Here is a 17,320-nt window from a genome sequence, read left to right as displayed (position 1 = left end):
TTCAAGCAAACTTACTTCCAATCCAACAAACAGACAGAAAGGCTCAGAGACTGGCATGCAAGCTGAAGGTAAAAACAACAAAACAAAACAAAAGCTATCTACCTGAGATGAGGTAAACCTCATTTCCCCAGGCTCCCCCTTCTCCGTCCTTCCCACAAGTTGTGTAGGGTCCGTACTTCTTGTAGGTTCTGTAGGCGTCGGCAGATCCGGCACACCAGCCGCCATTTTGGACCGCAAAGATACGATAGCCACGTGACTTGGCCACCTGGTAGCACTTGTCGATGGCGCCGGCACGTGTGGTGTAGCTGCCGTCTAAAAGTTTGTCTTTCCCCTCCAGAGTAGGAATGGCGCGACTTCCCGAGTCTCTCCAACAGCCAATACTGATGTATGGCTTGGGAACATATCCTGTGGATACATGTCCGAAGTTAAACAGTTAAATGACGATTGGGGTTGAGTCATGTTGTCCATAAGCATGTGGGTCAGCCATCGGTATTTTCCATCATTGATACAAGAAGGCTAAGCGATTAAAACGGAAGGAAATGTAGAAACGTAGTACGAAACAAAATATGACAAATTACTCACCCTTTGGCAAAGCAATGGGAGCTCCTGGAACAAAAAGAAAACATCAGGAAATGATTACAAGAAACATTTACAAATTTTCGTAACGTAGTAATATACATGCACGTCTCTGCTAAGTACTTAGTATGTTCAGTACAGCAAGTATTAAAACGTCCTGGTCAATTGTTCTACATTATACTCATGTCAAGTGAACCATGGCACTACGCTAAATCGAGGGGCTCATTGATCCTGTACATACCAGCTTGTAGTAGTCTCTGTAGATGAAATTGTGCCTTATCGCTATGATCTGTACTTAGCTTGTTTGAGCATAAATGTACAATAAAGGTCTTTCATTCATTGAAAACCGCCCTAGTGGCGTCACGTTGTCCCTGGATAAAGACATAACTTGAAATGGAATGAAATTCTCGTGTAAACTATAAACAGGAGTGATGTATTGGCGGGGTGTGTCTGTGGGTCAATCATGCTCTTTGTGTGTTTCCCAAAACCACGTTCAGTACCGGCGTGCTAGAAACTCAGTTCTGATGTGACTTCTCAGAAGGATTGAAAGGGTTCAAAATCAATATAAAAAAAAGGCTTGAAATCTGCCATCTCGGGCGTTCATTTTGTAAGAGGGTTAGTGTTTAAACACTAAAAGCCTAAAGAAATACAGGGGCATTAGCGTCAGCGAACTATTGTGATCTCAAAAAGATGTTTCTTCTCACCTGTTTTCATCAGGTAGACTTCGTTCGCCCAGGCTCCTCCTTCTCCATCGGCCTTACATGATGACGAAGGTCCGTACTTCTTGTAGGTGCCGAGAGCAGTAGCTGAGCCGAAACATTCGCCGCCATTTTGGACCGCGAAAACGGAGAACCCGCGAGACTTGGCCACCTGTATGGGCGGGTTTTCATATTAATGAGAGGCACAAAAATGTAGGTCTTGTTTTTGAAATTGTTGTTTATCAAGATACATCGCTCATTCCTCAGTAGATTATTCACGTATTTGCAATACTTTCATCCTTGACACTTTCTGATGGAAAATGTATTAGTACATATTATAATTGATCAATAAATGAGAAACTATCCCTCCTTTTATTCTAAGAGTATCAACTTAATTCTAAAGCAATTGCGATTCCACGTATGTTAAATTAATTATCTAGACGAAGTCATTGCTTTTATGCTAGTGAACACTACCACGTGTCAGTTTCGACATTTTTTTTTCTTCTGCCAAAATTAATAACACGAATCACCGAACCTGGTAGCACTTCTCGATGGCGTCAGCACGGGTGGTGTAAGACCCGTCCAGCCGTTCGTCTGTTTTCTCCAGTGTGGTGATGGCGCGATTGCTGCTGTCTTTCCAACAACCCAGCCTGAGGTACTTTGGACCTTGGATCTTTGCAACTTCTCCGTCTGAGAGGAAGTAATCAATTATTATGTTTGATGATGTAGCATAAAGGCAAAAGTAGGAATATTCTAATGACATAGTTTTCAAGTCAAAATTAACAATAGGAAGAATGAAAAAAAGTTTCAGGACTTATGCAGCTTTTTACGCATCGAGTACAATAAAATAATCCAAGTACAGTAATAGTATAGCTTTCATATTATCAGAATTGAAGTATCGAAAGTACGTAGGAACCCTGACGCTGAGTTGTGACTATACTCAATACCTACATGTACCTATGTAGTCCCAAGACTTGTACATGTCGTTCAGGACCGTTATGATAATTACACTTTGCAAATCGAGGTAGGAGAGTTGTTCATTCTCATTTCTTGGTCCTATTACTTTTTTCATTAAATCACGGCCCGATATGCATCAATTGTACAAATCGTATGGAACCTCTGTAAAACACGTACTGAAGAAAATGGTTTTGTCATGATGGAAAGGCGTGTAAGACATTATGAAGTGATGCACGCAAATTACGATTATTCCAATAAACAAAGAAAGCTGATGATCGACCTACTCACCTCCTTTGTTGGGGATGAACATACCTGAAAGACAAAAGAACACGTTTAAAGCTATTTGTCTAGAACTTTATTACGGTATAAAGGAGATTCTTGTCGAGAGTTTGCCGGAATTGAAGCATCACATCATTCTAGTCAGTGAATCAAATGTAACATGCCCATAAAGAAAATAAATACGGTAGAAGGCACAATACCTGAGATGAGATAAACCTCATTTCCCCAGGGTCCCCCTTCCCCGTCGTGCTGGCAGGTGGAATAGGGTCCGTACTTCTTGTAGGTTTTGTGGGCTGTAGCCGATCCGGCACACCAGCCGCCATTTTGGACCGCAAAGGCTCGGTAGCCAAGTGACTTGGCCACCTGGTAGCACTTTTCGATGGCGTTGGCGCGTGCGGTATAGCTGCCGTCCAATCGTGCGTCTTTCCCCTCCAGAGTAGGAATGGCGCGGTTTCCGGTGTCCTTCCAACACCCGATACTGAAGTACGGCTTGGGAACAAATCCTGTGGAAACACGTGTTCAGTTGAGAAATGAGAGGAGGTGGAGTCATTGTAGTCCCTATTCTGCATGTTAGACACAAGAATATTCAACAACTGATTCGACAGAGAATTTTGATGTAGAATCGTCTTCTTTGAGAAATAATATCAAATAACTTACCTTGAGGCACTATTTTGGTGGCACCTGTAACAAATGCAAGAAACGTTAAGAAGAATTATCCACAGTGATCAACACATACTCCTTACATAGTAACAATGTGAAGTAATTACTTATAAACTAAATGGAGAAAAAATACCTTTGGCTTTGGTCTGTTTTTCGATTGAGGAGTTTGCCTGTCTTTTTGTTTGCTTCCAAAGAGAAATGTAGTCTAGAGATAGATACTTTGTGCTGCCGCTATTTTTGTCGTCAGGACTTATGGTTTTATTTGCAATATGGGTAATTGATAGTGGGGTGAAGTCTGCCATCTCTGAGGTTTTAGGTTTTACGGCACTTATGTACAGATGTTGTGTAATGGATCGAACTTACCTGTTATGAGGTAGACTTCGTTCGCCCAAGGACCTCCTTCTCCATCTTTCTTACATGATGCCGAGGGCCCGTACTTCCGGTAGTTGACGAGAGCACTACCAGTCCCGGCACCGGCGCACCAGCCGCCATTTTGGACAGCAAAGATGAAGAACCCGCGAGACTTGGCAACCTACATGGACACGGTTTCTTTATCATATGACATTAAATAACGACTTCCCCTGTCCAAGGTCTCCCCTTAGATCAACCTTGAACCAATGTACTTACAAAAAAATAATAAAATAAATTTGCTTCTGGTTTTTAGGTCTTTTAGGGAGCCGGCTAAAACATGGTCTCCATGTAATGTCGTCGGGGTCTCCTACCACACACAAATGATCTTTGCTTTCCCTCATTTCATTCTAATGATACAGTTGCCCGACACATACAGTAAAGTGCCAGTACGAGACGTATTTGCTTCCGCTAGAATAAACCAACATTCCCGAACCTGGTAGCACTTCTCGATGGCGTTCTCGCGGGCGGTGTAAGTCCCGTCCAGCCGTTCGTCTGTTTTCTCCAGTTCGGCGATGGCGCGATTGCCGGTGTCTTTCCAACAACCCAGGCTGATGTACTCCGGACCAGCTGCAGTGACGAGACAAAATACTGTGAGCAGAGGTTAACTATGCTATTCTTAATTTGTGAAAGAAAAATGAAGGGGGATCATTGACACGAAAGTTATGAACATCGTTTTTTTTTTCTAAGGTTACAAAGATCATACCGCAGACTGGCACGGCACACTCCTCCCATGGCGTGCTGGGGTCCGTGGTGTAGCACCAGACACCTTGGCGGGCTCCCACGGGATTCCGGCAGTAGTTCCCATCCAGACCAGATAACGGGTGTTTGTCAGGTGTGCTGTCGTGCTTCTGTGGCGTCTGGCTGGTCCAGTGCTGGCACGTCTTTCCTGATCTGGTCACAGAAACTGTTCCTCGGTAGGACACCCCATTTTCCTCCTGACATTTTTCTAGGTGATGAAAATTAGGTAGCTGTCCTTAAGTGTACTAGATAGAATAGTGTGGTTAAATTATTATTTTGCGGACATTGTTTTGCATATTGAAAATAAACAGCATCTGTTAAATTCATAGACTTGAATACTAGTATTATGTCCTGTTGTATAATGTCCTGCTATATAATGTTGTGTTGTGTTGTATGTCATTTTACGTTAGAGGGATTCAGCGATAGCTGACAATTGACCTACTCACCTGCTTTGTTTGCCCTGACAACATCTGAAAGACAGAATAACAAAATTATAGCAATGAAGCTTATAGATGATTTAATGGTATGATATTTTCAAGCAAACATACTTTCATGCCAACAAAGAGACAGAAAGGCTCAGAAACTGGCATGCAAGCTAAAGGTAAAACAAAAATAAAAATGAAAATCAAAGCTATCTACCTGAGATGAGGTAAACCTCATTTCCCCAGGCTCCCCCTTCTCCGTCCTTCCCACAAGTTGTGTAGGGTCCGTACTTCTTGTAGGTTCTGTAGGCGTCGGCAGATCCGGCACACCAGCCGCCATTTTGGACCGCAAAGATACGATAGCCACGTGACTTGGCCACCTGGTAGCACTTGTCGATGGCGCCGGCACGTGTGGTGTAGCTGCCGTCTAAAAGTTTGTCTTTCCCCTCCAGAGTAGGAATGGCGCGACTTCCCGAGTCTCTCCAACAGCCAAGACTGATGTACGGCTTGGGAACATATCCTACGACAAAATTTGTAACATTTAACAGCGATAGGATGCTTTAGATGAAGTCATTTTGTTGATATGCGTGTGAACATTTTTATTTTCAAGTAAATGGAAAGAACATTCAGCAATATAAACCACCGGAACTGTTAATTTACAATCGAGACAAAAGATATAAAATGACGTACCCTTAGGCAAATCCATGGGTGCGCCTGGAACAAATACAAGAAATGTCAACATCAACCTTTATCTGTGTCGGTTGAAGTTATTCTGGAAAAGCTGAACTGTAATTTCCATCACGAAAATTTGACTTTTCGACAAATTTTCGACTGAACAGCTCCAGTCTTTGTCAAGAAATGAAAATTGTTAATAAGTCCTATGCTCGTGTTCAAAATTACAGTTCGACTTTTCCGGAATTTAAGAAATGTTGACATGAACCATCCACAAATCAACAGTCACCTCATTTTTAGCATGAATATGAAGCTCTGGCTTAAGTGATGATTATGTACTGTAACGAGGACCCTGGTTTAACGCTTGCTAGAACAAATATGCACTTCCCAAGTTTATCTGCTAGCCTGTAGCTTACGCTTTCTCTTTACCTGATTCCAAATGCCATGCGCAGCACAGCCGTACCAGAAATCAGTGCTGGAATATCGTATCTTACGAAAGTCGCTGTACTTTTGTCGTGTCTCAATAAAGATTGTATCAGTAAGATTTGAAGGGGCTATGTTTAGAGAGCTGAAGTCTATCTTCTCTGAAGTTCATTTTGTAGGAGTTGTTTTTTTTAATTTAAAATAGACTTAGATACAGAGACATTTTTGACAGTGAATTTTTTTAATCTCAAAAGGATGTTTCTTCTCACCTGTTTTTATCAGGTAGACTTCGTTTCCCCAGGCTCCTCCTTCTCCATCGGTCTTACATGATGACGAAGGTCCGTACTTCTTGTAGGTGCCGAGAGCAGTAGCCGAGCCGAAACATTCGCCGCCATTTTGGACAGCGAAAACGGAGAACCCGCGAGACTTGGCCACCTGTATGGGTACAGACATAATGAGAGTGAAAGGAAATCAACTGTAGAACTTGTCTCTGAAACTGTTCCTTGTCATGATGCGATACGTATGACTCTACTAATTATCTACAGATTCAAAATGCTTCCTTGTTTGACTAGCCTGGGTACCATCCGGAAAGAAGTTCGCTCCGACGTTCATTATATACTATATACGGTCAGTTCTATCTTTGTTATTCATTATACACTATGAACAGTGACTGTCGCTTCTCTGGATAGCAGAAGCGAACATATGGGCGAACTGCTATCTGGATGGTACCCAGGCAGTTTGACACTTTCTGGTAGAAAATTTAATAGATTATTATGTCAAACTATCGCTTCTTTTATTCTATATGGACAAGGATTCATAGCATAGCTATAGGAATAAAAATGTTTTCAATGGTCACTTAGATCATGATAGGTGTATCCTATTAATTATATACTGATTTGTATTTCTTCCTCGTTTATTCTGAGATAAACTGATTAGTGCAGACTATTATTTTCCATCAATAAATGCCCCCAAATCCCTCTTTTTATATATGTCTAAATTTCCCTATTTTTTAAATTAGGGGTTTTTTTGTTACATTTGTTACATTACTGCAGTAACATCTTTCAGTACACACTGTAAAATACATTGTATCAGACGGAGGTCCTTTTTGTTACTTCTGCTAGAATAAACCAACATCACAGAACCTGGTAGCACTTCTCGATGGCGTCAGCACGGGCGGTGTAAGTCCCGTCCAGCCGTTCGTCTGTTTTCTCCAGCGTGGCGATGGCTCGATTGCTGCTGTCTTTCCAACAACCCAGGCTGAAGTACTCCGGACTTTGTAGTTTTGCAACCTCTCCACCTAGGAGAAAAACAAAACATCACCGACTCATAAAGGTTGGAAATGGAGGCATGTTTACATGTCGAAAAATGTTCCATGGTGTTTCTATGTCATTTTTTTTTCTGCTAGAAAGAAGTTGGGCTATATTATTTTTATTCTATTGTTATTGTTATTGGGTGGGCCGACTACTCCCTCAGCGCAGCCAGGGACTGAATTGCGAGGAGCTTGAAATAAGCGGGGCTAAATCACAAGGGTCTGGAGCGAGCTGCCATTCGGCGCCACTCAGGTGACCTCAATACGATAGTTATTGCCCCAGGTGCGGCCATATCACTGTAGGGTCGAACCACTCACACTCGGAAGGACCCCTACTCTTTTCGGTAAGTGTGGTGGGATCTTCGAGGTGTGGCTCTACTCAAACAAAAGACCTATGCGAGGGGCGGGCCTAACCAAAGCTATGCACTCGCGTTAAGTTCCTTACCAAGATCGGTTACATAACTGTGGATTTGAACCCAGACTTTGAGAGACTTGAAGATTTCCAGGACCTCTGGGGTATAAGACAAGCACACAATTCCTACCATGGCAATCATGGATGACTGTACCCATCTAACTAGTGCACGGACATTTTCTGGTCGTTAGGGGTCATAGCTTTTCCCGCAAAGTCATAACTCAATATGGGCTGAGAACATGGTTCCAAACGTACACGACAGAAAATCTTAAAAAATGCTATGTTGTTTTACAGTGGTGCGTTACGTCATCAAGTGATGTACTACGATACCTTACTATTTGCCTACTCACCTCCTTTCTTTGGCATGAACATATCTGAAAAATACAATGGCGAAAGTTATACCTACAAAGTATCAATGGTAACTTCAACGGAATCAAAATCCATATCCCTCTATATCAACTTTGAATGACCTGTAAAGTGACGAAAATAAACACAATAGAAGACACGATACCTGAGATGAGATAAACCTCATTTCCCCAGGCTCCCCCTTCCCCGTCGTGCTGGCAGGTGGAGTAGGGGCCGTACTTCTTGTAGGTGCTGAGGGCGTTAGCCGATCCGGCACACCAGCCGCCATTTTGGACCGCAAAGGCTCGGTAGCCAAGTGACTTGGCCACCTGGTAGCACTTTTCGATGGCGTCGGCGCGTGCGGCATAGCTGCCGTCCAAACGTGCGTCTTTCCCCTCCAGAGTAGGAATGGCGCGGTTTCCGGTGTCCTTCCAACAGCCAATGCTGAAGTACGGCTTGGGAACAAATCCTGTGAAAAAACGTGTCACGTTTAACGACAAGTTTTTGTATTTCACCAAAAACATATTTCGTTCCTTGGTTGGTTCCTTGGTTCGTTCGTTCGTTCAAAGTTTAACAACAAGACGATTGACTTTAACAATAAGCCGTCAATTCCACTCTGGCATTTAGCAATATGCATGTTATATACTAGACGTTAAACGATTTTACCACAGGAAATGTTAATGTATAATTGTCTATCATCAGGAGAAAATGAAATGACTTACCCACAGGCAAAGTTATGGGAGCGTCTGGAACAGATACAAGAAATGTTGACATGATTATTCAAGCTCATAGATGCCCTTCATTGACGTAGCAAAATAAATTTAACGGTTCTTGGTGGAAGTCAATGTGCAGATGTTGGCACATCGACGCACCAAATCCGTAGTGTGTTTTTGCCACACAGACAGATTGGCCGAAGAGGCTCGGTGGAGAGTCGTGTAAAGTGCCTTTCCCAAGGGCACAACGTCGGGGGAATGGTGGGAATCGAACTCTGGACCTTTCGATTCCGAGCCGAACGCTAGCTCTACCAGTTACGTCACGCCAACGCGACTAGTCATAGACGTAACATGCACTTATTTGAAGCCAAATGGAAAGAAGTCAGTTTGTATTGTTGTCTGTAAGTTTGCCGTGTCTTTACTTTTCCAAAGATAAATGCAGTCACATAGGCAAAGACACGCCGATGTTGTTGACATGACTGTAATATTATCTAGAACAAAGAGTCTGCCAATTGTGTACCTCAAACATGGTAGAAGATGAAGTGCACTTCACTGTTGATTGCGATATGTATGCGAATGATAGAAATACTCTATTTAGTTATATAGAAAGTAGATTCCCTCATTTTAGACACATGAGTAGCACTGACAAGTTTATATTTCTCATGCGTTTTGACAAACCGACAATAGCGAAACCAATACAGTCCTACATATTCACTATTACCAAGAAGCGAGAAGAAGCTGAACTTTTGTGTTAGACTAGATTTGTGACACTTTTATGTATGTACGAGGGGTGATCAATATGTTCTCGGCCTAACCCAGAAATAATAAGCACAACTCAAATTTTGAGGCACAGCTTTATAGTATGAAGCCTTTTATCAATATCCTCCAAATTACAAATCATTGGAGTCATTACTTTCCAGGCATTCGTTTTATGCAAACTAGAAGGTAAGTGGCGAGAAAAAGAAGGGTGAAGTGTGATCAGACAATTTGACCCGCACACCTCAGGTTTCAGATCAATTGTCCACTTTTTTTTCGTTATCCCTTACCTAACGTTACTGGGTGTCACCTGCAACGTAATGATCACAATAATTTGAATTTTGGTACACATTTATATAAGATTTTATACAAGTACGTGGGATTATCAATAAGTCCTCGGTTTTGCGGAGAAATAATAAGGACAGCTCAGATTTCGAAGCATAGATGTCAAGTATAACGTCTTATATAAATCTGTACCAACATTCAAATTATTGTGATCATTACTTTGCAGGCGACACCCAGTAATGTTAGGTAAGGGAAAACGGAAAAAATGGGACAATTGACCTGACCTGAGGTATGCGATCGAACTTGCGCTGCTGGAAGTCAGACACCCAATTCTTTTTGCTTGAAATAGGAGGAGAATGATTATCAAACATTTTGACAATGTCTTTTGTTAATTTAAGGCATGGGGAACTTGACCCACACATGTCTGATCACAATTCACACCACTTTTTTTCCTCGCCACTTACCTTCTAATTTGCATAAAACGAATGCCTGGAAAGTAATGACTCCAATGATTTGTAATTTGGAGGATATTGATAAAAGGCTTCATCCTATAAAGTTGTGCCTCAAAATTTGAGTTGTGCTTATTATTTCTGAGTTAGGCCGAGAACTTATTGATCACCCCTCGTATATATCCTGACTTGTTGTGACCTGTACTTAGCCCGGTTGGGCAAAATTTTACAATAAAGGTCTTCATTCAATATTGTGCTTACCACGTCTCAATGGACACTCACTCGCATTTACCTGTTATCAGGTAAACCTCATTTCCCCAGGCTCCTCCTTCTCCGTCTTTTTTGCAGGTTGTGTAGGGCCCGTCCCAGCCCTAGGTGCTGAAGGCAGTAGCGGAGCCGGCACACCAGCCGCCATGTTGGACAGCAAACACGGAGAACCCACGGGACTTGGCCACCTGTATGGACACGGTTTCATCATTACATAAACATTGACAAAGAAATTTTCAAATGCTTTCTTGGATCGGCATTTGTATACTTAACTAAGAATATACTGACTCACCGTGTTTTCCGGTCTGTCAAAATATTATAGGTTTTGCAATTAATTTCAAGGTCAAATCCCCTGCCCCTTTTGTTCCATGCGGTAGTCTACTTTATTCTTAGACTAGTATTAGCCTGACTTTACGGAATTTGGTGTTTCCTGTTTGCGATCTGTAGTACAATGATGCCACGCTTAGCACTAAACACTGAAAAGTGTCAGTCGAAGATACATTTGCGTATGAAAGCTAATAAAATCACCGAACCTGGTAGCACTTCTCGATGGCGTCAGCACGGGCGGGGTAACTCCCGTCCAGCCGTGCGTCTGTGCCCTCCAGCGTGGCGATGGCACGATTGCCGGTGTCTTTCCAGCAACCCAGGCTGATGTACTTCGGAGTTTGGACCTTTGCAACTTCTCCACCTAGGATTAAAAAAAAAACATCACCGACTGACAAAGGTTGGAAATGGAGGTATCTAAAGGCAGCGTTTACATGTCGACAAATGTTCCCTGGTGTTTTTATGTCATTTTTTTCTGTTAGAAAGAAGTGGGGCTATGTTATTCTCTTCGCCAATGGCGATAGAGTATGTTTTTGTCGACTTGGGTCTGTATGTAGGTCAACAGCATATAACTCGAGAAATTGTAGATGGAACTTTGTGATTTTTGGTAGGTGTGTAGCGGTTGTCGAAAGGAATGCCAAGTTCGAAAACGGTTTACCTGGCGTTTTCCTACGGTACTGCAGCGAGCTTGGTATGTTTTTTGCAGTTTGTTTTGGGCAGCATAAGTCAAAATCTAGCTGGGCGATTTTCAAGAAACTTGGTAGGTGTGTAGCGGTTTTGGAGAGGAAGGTCAAGTGCGAAAATGGTTTACTTAGCTCTTACCTACGGCGCTGTAGCGGGATTTGTATGTAAGTGCGTTTGTCTGTAAGCAAGATAACTCGAGAACCCTTGAATGGATCCTGATGATATTTGGTAGGTGGGTGGGGGTCAAGAAAACGAAGGTCAAGTTCGATAATGGGCCCCCTAGTGACTGCCTAAGGTACTGCAGCAAAACTTTTATTTTTGACACTTCGTGTTTTGGATATGCTGTGGTCATGATTTTTGAGTGGTAGATAGCCCTTGGGGCAGAGAGTAAGTGCTGTGAGTTTGGACCCCCTAGCGGCTTTTTGGGAACTGCAGGCACCGATTTCCTTTCAAACTTTGAACGAGAATAACTCGAGAACGTGTTGACGGATCATCAGGATTTTTTGGTATGTAGATAGAATGAGTACTTAAAATAATAATCTACATGGAAAGATGCATTTAATTGTAATCAGTGGCCAATTAACAGAAATAAACTGTTTTGTATATACATGTATTTCACTTGACCTATATCTATGGACACATCTGTTTGACAGATGTTTTTGCTGGAGGAAACACTGACAAGCCGTGAGCTGGACACTGAAAAGCTTGAAATTCTGATTGACCAGGGGTGCTATCAGGTCATCTTGTACAATCAGGTCTTGTTTTGGTAGCATTTGTGGGGTTTGGGGGTAGGTACTATTTAGTAATAGATGAATAAGACCTTAAAGTCTTAAATAAAGGCATGATTTAGTAATACATGAATAAGACCTTAAAGTCTTGAATAAAGGCATGATTATTTGGCGAAGAGATGGGTTCGTTGAACTCTAGTTGTTATTGTTGTTGTTAATGTTTTTTGGTGGACCGACCTCTCTCTTAGCGCAGCCAGATACTAAATTGCGAGGAGCTTGTAATAAGTGGGGCTAAATCACAAGGGGTGCCATTCAGGTGACCTCAATACGACAGTTATCGCCCGCCTCACCTTTTTCTATAAAGTAGTCAACAATAATATTAACATAGACGCCAGCAATATTCTGAAGCCTGCCCAAGGGCGCACCCGGGGTAGTCACGACTTCAAATATCAACACATATTTGCACGCACCGATATCTACAAACATTCTTTTTTCCCACGCACAATTCCCGAGTGGAATGCCCTGCCTGGCACGGTTGTAAGCGCTCCCAACGTTGAGCACTTCCGTGCCAGGCAGGCGGCCTGCCCGTCCTAACCCGGGAGACTCAGCTCCCCCCCCCCTACTTTTGCCCCTCGCGGGGTCATTTGGGGGTAACTTATGCAGATGCAGGTGCGGCCGCATGACTGTAGGGTTGAACCACTCACACCGGAAAGGCCCCTACTCTTTTCGATAAATGTGGTGGGATCTTCGACATGTGGCTCTACCCAAACGAAAGACCTGTGTGAGGGGCGGCCCTAACCAAAGCTACACACTCGTGTTAAGTTCCTTACCAAGATCGGTGACATAACCGTGGATTTGAAAACAGGGTATGGAACCAACACTGCCGTACGACGCACGATGCCTACCATTGCAATCATAGAGGATTGTACCCAATACCCATCAACTAGTGCCCGGAACTTTTCGGGTCGTTAGGGGGTCTTCATTTATTTTTCCCACAAAGTCGCAACTCTTAATGCTAAGTAATTTACGGATTGAAAATCTAACAGGGGTCCGTAACGTACTCTAAGCAATGTACTACAATAACTTTATATTGGTGTACTTACCTTCTTTCTTTGCCATAAACATGTCTGAAATATACAATAACAAACGTTATAATATTGATCTAAAAGTCTTCATTGCAACTTCAACGGAATCAAACCAACATATATACATCTATATTGACCTCAATCTCAATCTTAAATAAATACTGAGCAAAGCCCTCTATAGGGCATCTCACTCAGGTCAAGTCAAGTCAAGTTTTTTGCACAACAATTGCAACAGGTACAATGTATGGCAAATAACGTGTAACTAACAACTACAGACTACTCACATCAGTATGCTAGTCTAACATGATAGAAAATATGGCGGCATAGTGTATTTCACATTGTTAAAGCACTACCTCTCTTTTGCATTAGCCTCCATAGCAGGCTTTCGGGGGCTCATAATACACTTTTGCTGGCCATTTCTATTTGTACTCGGTCGCTGATTGCTGGCGTTTTCCCCCGAAAGCCTGCTATGGAGGCTACTTTTGCATAGCATTGTATATAAATTGACCTATGCATAGCATTGTATATAAATTGACCTAGGTGCACAGATATGGAGTCGGGACATCATAGAAGTACATCGAATATTTCTCTGCTTGTTATAGGTAATGTTGTTCTGTTGTTATACATGGTCAATAACTCTTTCATTTCTTCATTATAATAAGGGCATATCATGAGGAAATCATATTCGTCTTCAATACTGTCTTTGCAGATGGGACACATTCTCTCAGGGAAGGTGCAGATCCGTGCGGCCGGCGTTGTGATAATTGACGTTGAATGACATGTAACATGAGAAAAATAGACGTGAGTAGAAGACACGATACCTGAGATGAGATAAACCTCATTTCCCCAGGCTCCCCCTTCCCCGTCTGTCTTGCAGGTTGAATAGGGTCCGTACTTCTTGTAGGTGCTGAGGGCGTTAGCCGATCCGGCACACCAGCCGCCATTTTGGACCGCAAAGGCTCGGTAGCCACGTGACTTGGCCACCTGGTAGCACTTTTCGATGGCGTCGGCGCGTGCGGTGTAGCCGCCGTCCAAACGTGCGTCTTTCCCCTCCAGAGTAGGAATGGCGCGGTTTCCGGTGTCCTTCCAACACCCGATACTGAAGTACGGCTTGGGAACAAATCCTGGCGAACCAAGTGCAAAGTTTAACAACAAGACGATTGACTTAATCTTATACAATAAGTCGTCAATTACACTCTGGCATTTAGCAATGTTATATCTAAGACATTGAACGACTGTAACACTGAAAATATTAACGCATACTTGTTTATCATCAGAGAAAAAGATATGAAATGACTTACCATCAGGTAAAGTTATTGGGGCGTCTGGAAGAAATGCAAGAAATGTTGACATGATTATCCAAGCATTATATTTGTGGCCCATCAGAGTCGTAACATGCATGGCTACATGTATGTCTATTTTTCTACTCAATAATGTATGTGTGTTGTTAAGTTGATTTATCTTGAGTTGAACGTCACATTGGTTATGATATCTATTGTATCTTATGTATATTATGATTTGATGTACCATTTTGTTATGTTTAAGGTATGGCGGCTTCGAAAAGGTGTCTTTTGACACCTGTTCCGCCATACCCTCCAGTGTGGAGAATCCAAATAAATAGATAAATCAATTCGTTTCAAGCTAAATTGAAATAACTTAGTCTTTTTTTTTGTCTGTAAGCTTGCCTGTACCTTTCGATCTTCCCAAACATAAAATGAGTCTGTACAGACAACGACAAGTCGTGCTGCTTCTGTTTTTTTCCTTAGGTCGGAATCGTTACAAAACATTTGAAGAAGTTTGCTTTCCAAGATGTTATTCTATTACGAGATTATGCTATATATACTTAAATTTTGTAATATATGGACATATGAGTAAAAATTCGCGCACTATTGTGCCTACCATGTCTCAAAGTATATTCTATCTTATTTACCTGTAATCAGGTAGACTTCGTTCGCCCAGCCTCCTCCTTCTCCATCTTTCCCACATCCCGACGAGGGTCCGTACTTCCGGTAGGTGCTGAGGGCAGTAGCGGAGCCGGCACACCAGCCGCCATTTTGGACAGCAAACACGGAGAACCCGCGGGACTTGGCCACCTGTATGCATCATTACATAAACATTGGTAGAGAAATCTTCAAAATGCTCTCTTGGATCGGCATTTGTATACCTAACTAATAATATACTGACTCACCGTGTCTCTGGTGTGTCAAATTATTATAGTTTTGCAATTAATTCAAAGTCAAATCACCTGTCCCTTTTGTTCCATGCTGTATTCTACTTTATTCTTAGATTAGTTTTAGCCTGACTTTAAGGGATTTGGTGTTTCCTGTCTGCGATCTTTAGTACAATGATGTCACGGTTACTACTACACATTGAAAAGTGTCAGTCGACGACATATTTGCGCATGAAAGCTAATAAAATCACCGAACCTGGTAGCACTTCTCGATGGCGTTTTTACGGGCGGGGTAACTCCCGTCCAGCCGTGCGTCTGTGCCCTCCAGCGTGGCGATGGCGCGATTGCCGGTGTCTTTCCAACAACCCAGGCTGATGTACTTCGAACCTTGACGAAATTTAAGTATAATTAGGTACTTACAGTAAGGTCACCAGACGAAAATATTAAAAGACGTTTCCAACTTGAAACAAGCAACACATAAGATAACTGTAGCTCCGTGACATATCCTCATACTTTTGGTTTCCGTTTAATTTAACTGGATTGAATCTTCAATGATTGTTTCCATGGTTACACATTCCTCTACCTTCTCCTGATCCGGAGAATCCTCCTCCGGAGAGGCCTCCCCCAGTAAAACCTCTTCTTCCATATTTGTGGACATCTTCCTCCAGCTCTTCAATGTTAGCCAACTACACCAACAACAGGAAGGTATTCATATTGGTACGTTTATGACGGTTAGACATCCAGGTAAGCAATATTCAAATACAATTCGATCTCTACAACTGGAGAAAAAAACGATATTTACTTCCGGACGTTTCGATCGACATGTTTTACGTTTGAGTGAATTTTACATACATTTATGATCCATGTATGAGTTAGTTGTTCAGCAGGTTTTTCTAGTTAGCAGTACTTCTGCCAGTACTGCCGGCTAATCGATATCGTGACCAGCAGCAAAGTTGTGAAGCTGCTACCAAATGAGCTACAGGGACATTTCAGATCTGACTTTGGGTTTTGGTAAATTTCTCAATGTCACAACCTCATACCCTGGGATCAATCATGTGTACTAACCGCTCGTGTAACCCTTTTTTGCGTAGGGAGGCATTCAGGATTTTAACCTAAGTCACCAGAGTTGGAGTACGACACACCTAAAATAGATCAACGATCTGAGTGTGATCTGCTGCCTAAATAAAAATGAAAATAGCCACTCTTTCAACCCATTGTCTATTAATCCATAAATAATACTACTAACAAAGCAAGGGACGTCTGTTCGTCAACAAAAAATAAAATAACCTCTTTATCGATGCTGACTTTGATGTCGCCTTCAGCTGCAGTGCGGGCGGTAGCCGCCAGGAGAAGCAGCAGGGCCAACTCCATGGTGCGCATGTCCGGCCCTCCCATACGTAGGATCAGTCAGTCACGTGAGTTTGGTCTGCAATGATAGAAAAAAAAAATAGTTACTCGTGTATTTATCATGACATAAGGCTACCGTGTGATTGCTGAAACTCTCGCGCACACAAACACTACACGCGCATAAAACACACACACAGACAGGTACACACACACACACCGACACATAACACATATGCAGACACACACACACACACACACACACACAGGTGTGTGAAACATCATGACACACGCATATGATGTATATACATAAGTGTTAAATCTATCGCCTGTTTCTTTGACAAAGCCCCTTTTCTGCCATTCAAAGGAAATTGTTAAACAACAAGAACTTTATTGCACGACAATTGTACATGGTACAAAGTATGGCAACAACTATTACATAAAGTACAAAATAAAGGTATAGGATAAAGCTTAACATCATAGTTAACATAACAATAAGGGCTAATATGCATAATTCATTCATATAGTATCATAATGAAGTAGGCTAATCATTAGCTTCAGTATTCTTTTAATACAAAAGCAGTCCTTGATATATTTGCCTATTTTTGGTTCT

At 42.2% G+C, this 17,320-nt stretch overlaps 2 protein-coding genes across 6 annotated transcripts in view; both read right to left on the bottom strand.

Moving 5' to 3' along the window:
• Window positions 1–17,320, bottom strand: part of LOC118414482 — a 119,428-nt gene that overhangs the window by 67,990 nt on the left and 34,118 nt on the right. For 2 of the 5 annotated variants that reach the window (XM_035818545.1, XM_035818544.1), the window contains exons 7-22: window positions 13,212–13,239; window positions 10,906–11,060; window positions 6,106–6,271; window positions 5,432–5,455; window positions 4,959–5,261; window positions 4,766–4,789; window positions 4,285–4,527; window positions 4,015–4,148; window positions 3,534–3,702; window positions 3,168–3,191; window positions 2,711–3,013; window positions 2,520–2,543; window positions 1,810–1,964; window positions 1,281–1,446; window positions 583–606; window positions 103–405 (exon numbers count right to left, since the gene is read on the bottom strand). In XM_035818545.1, the coding sequence (XP_035674438.1) occupies window positions 103–405; window positions 583–606; window positions 1,281–1,446; window positions 1,810–1,964; window positions 2,520–2,543; window positions 2,711–3,013; window positions 3,168–3,191; window positions 3,534–3,702; window positions 4,015–4,148; window positions 4,285–4,527; window positions 4,766–4,789; window positions 4,959–5,261; window positions 5,432–5,455; window positions 6,106–6,271; window positions 10,906–11,060; window positions 13,212–13,233 (2,239 nt within the window). In that variant the 5' untranslated portion in view covers window positions 13,234–13,239. Of the gene's footprint in view, window positions 1–102; window positions 406–582; window positions 607–1,280; window positions 1,447–1,809; window positions 1,965–2,519; window positions 2,544–2,710; window positions 3,014–3,167; window positions 3,192–3,533; window positions 3,703–4,014; window positions 4,149–4,284; window positions 4,528–4,765; window positions 4,790–4,958; window positions 5,262–5,431; window positions 5,456–6,105; window positions 6,272–6,978; window positions 7,134–7,907; window positions 7,932–8,068; window positions 8,372–8,624; window positions 8,649–10,397; window positions 10,464–10,905; window positions 11,061–13,211; window positions 13,240–14,014; window positions 14,318–14,494; window positions 14,573–17,320 lie in introns of those variants that run through there. The other 3 variants (XM_035818546.1, XM_035818543.1, XM_035818547.1) reach the window with 3 other exon arrangements.
• Window positions 15,116–17,320, bottom strand: part of LOC118413012 — a 4,950-nt gene continuing 2,745 nt past the window's right edge. Inside the window, exons 2-5 of the mRNA XM_035816128.1 lie at window positions 16,651–16,789; window positions 15,947–16,049; window positions 15,620–15,750; window positions 15,116–15,286 (exon numbers count right to left, since the gene is read on the bottom strand). Of these exons, the coding sequence (XP_035672021.1) occupies window positions 15,116–15,286; window positions 15,620–15,750; window positions 15,947–16,049; window positions 16,651–16,758 (513 nt within the window). The 5' untranslated portion in view covers window positions 16,759–16,789. The remainder of the gene's footprint in view (window positions 15,287–15,619; window positions 15,751–15,946; window positions 16,050–16,650; window positions 16,790–17,320) is intronic.

Source organism: Branchiostoma floridae, chromosome 4, assembly GCF_000003815.2.
Source record: "Branchiostoma floridae strain S238N-H82 chromosome 4, Bfl_VNyyK, whole genome shotgun sequence".
In the NCBI taxonomy this organism is placed as follows: Eukaryota; Metazoa; Chordata; class Leptocardii; order Amphioxiformes; family Branchiostomatidae; genus Branchiostoma; species Branchiostoma floridae.
The sequence above is the reverse complement of the archived record's forward strand: the minus strand, read 5'-3'. Positions and strand labels throughout refer to the sequence as shown.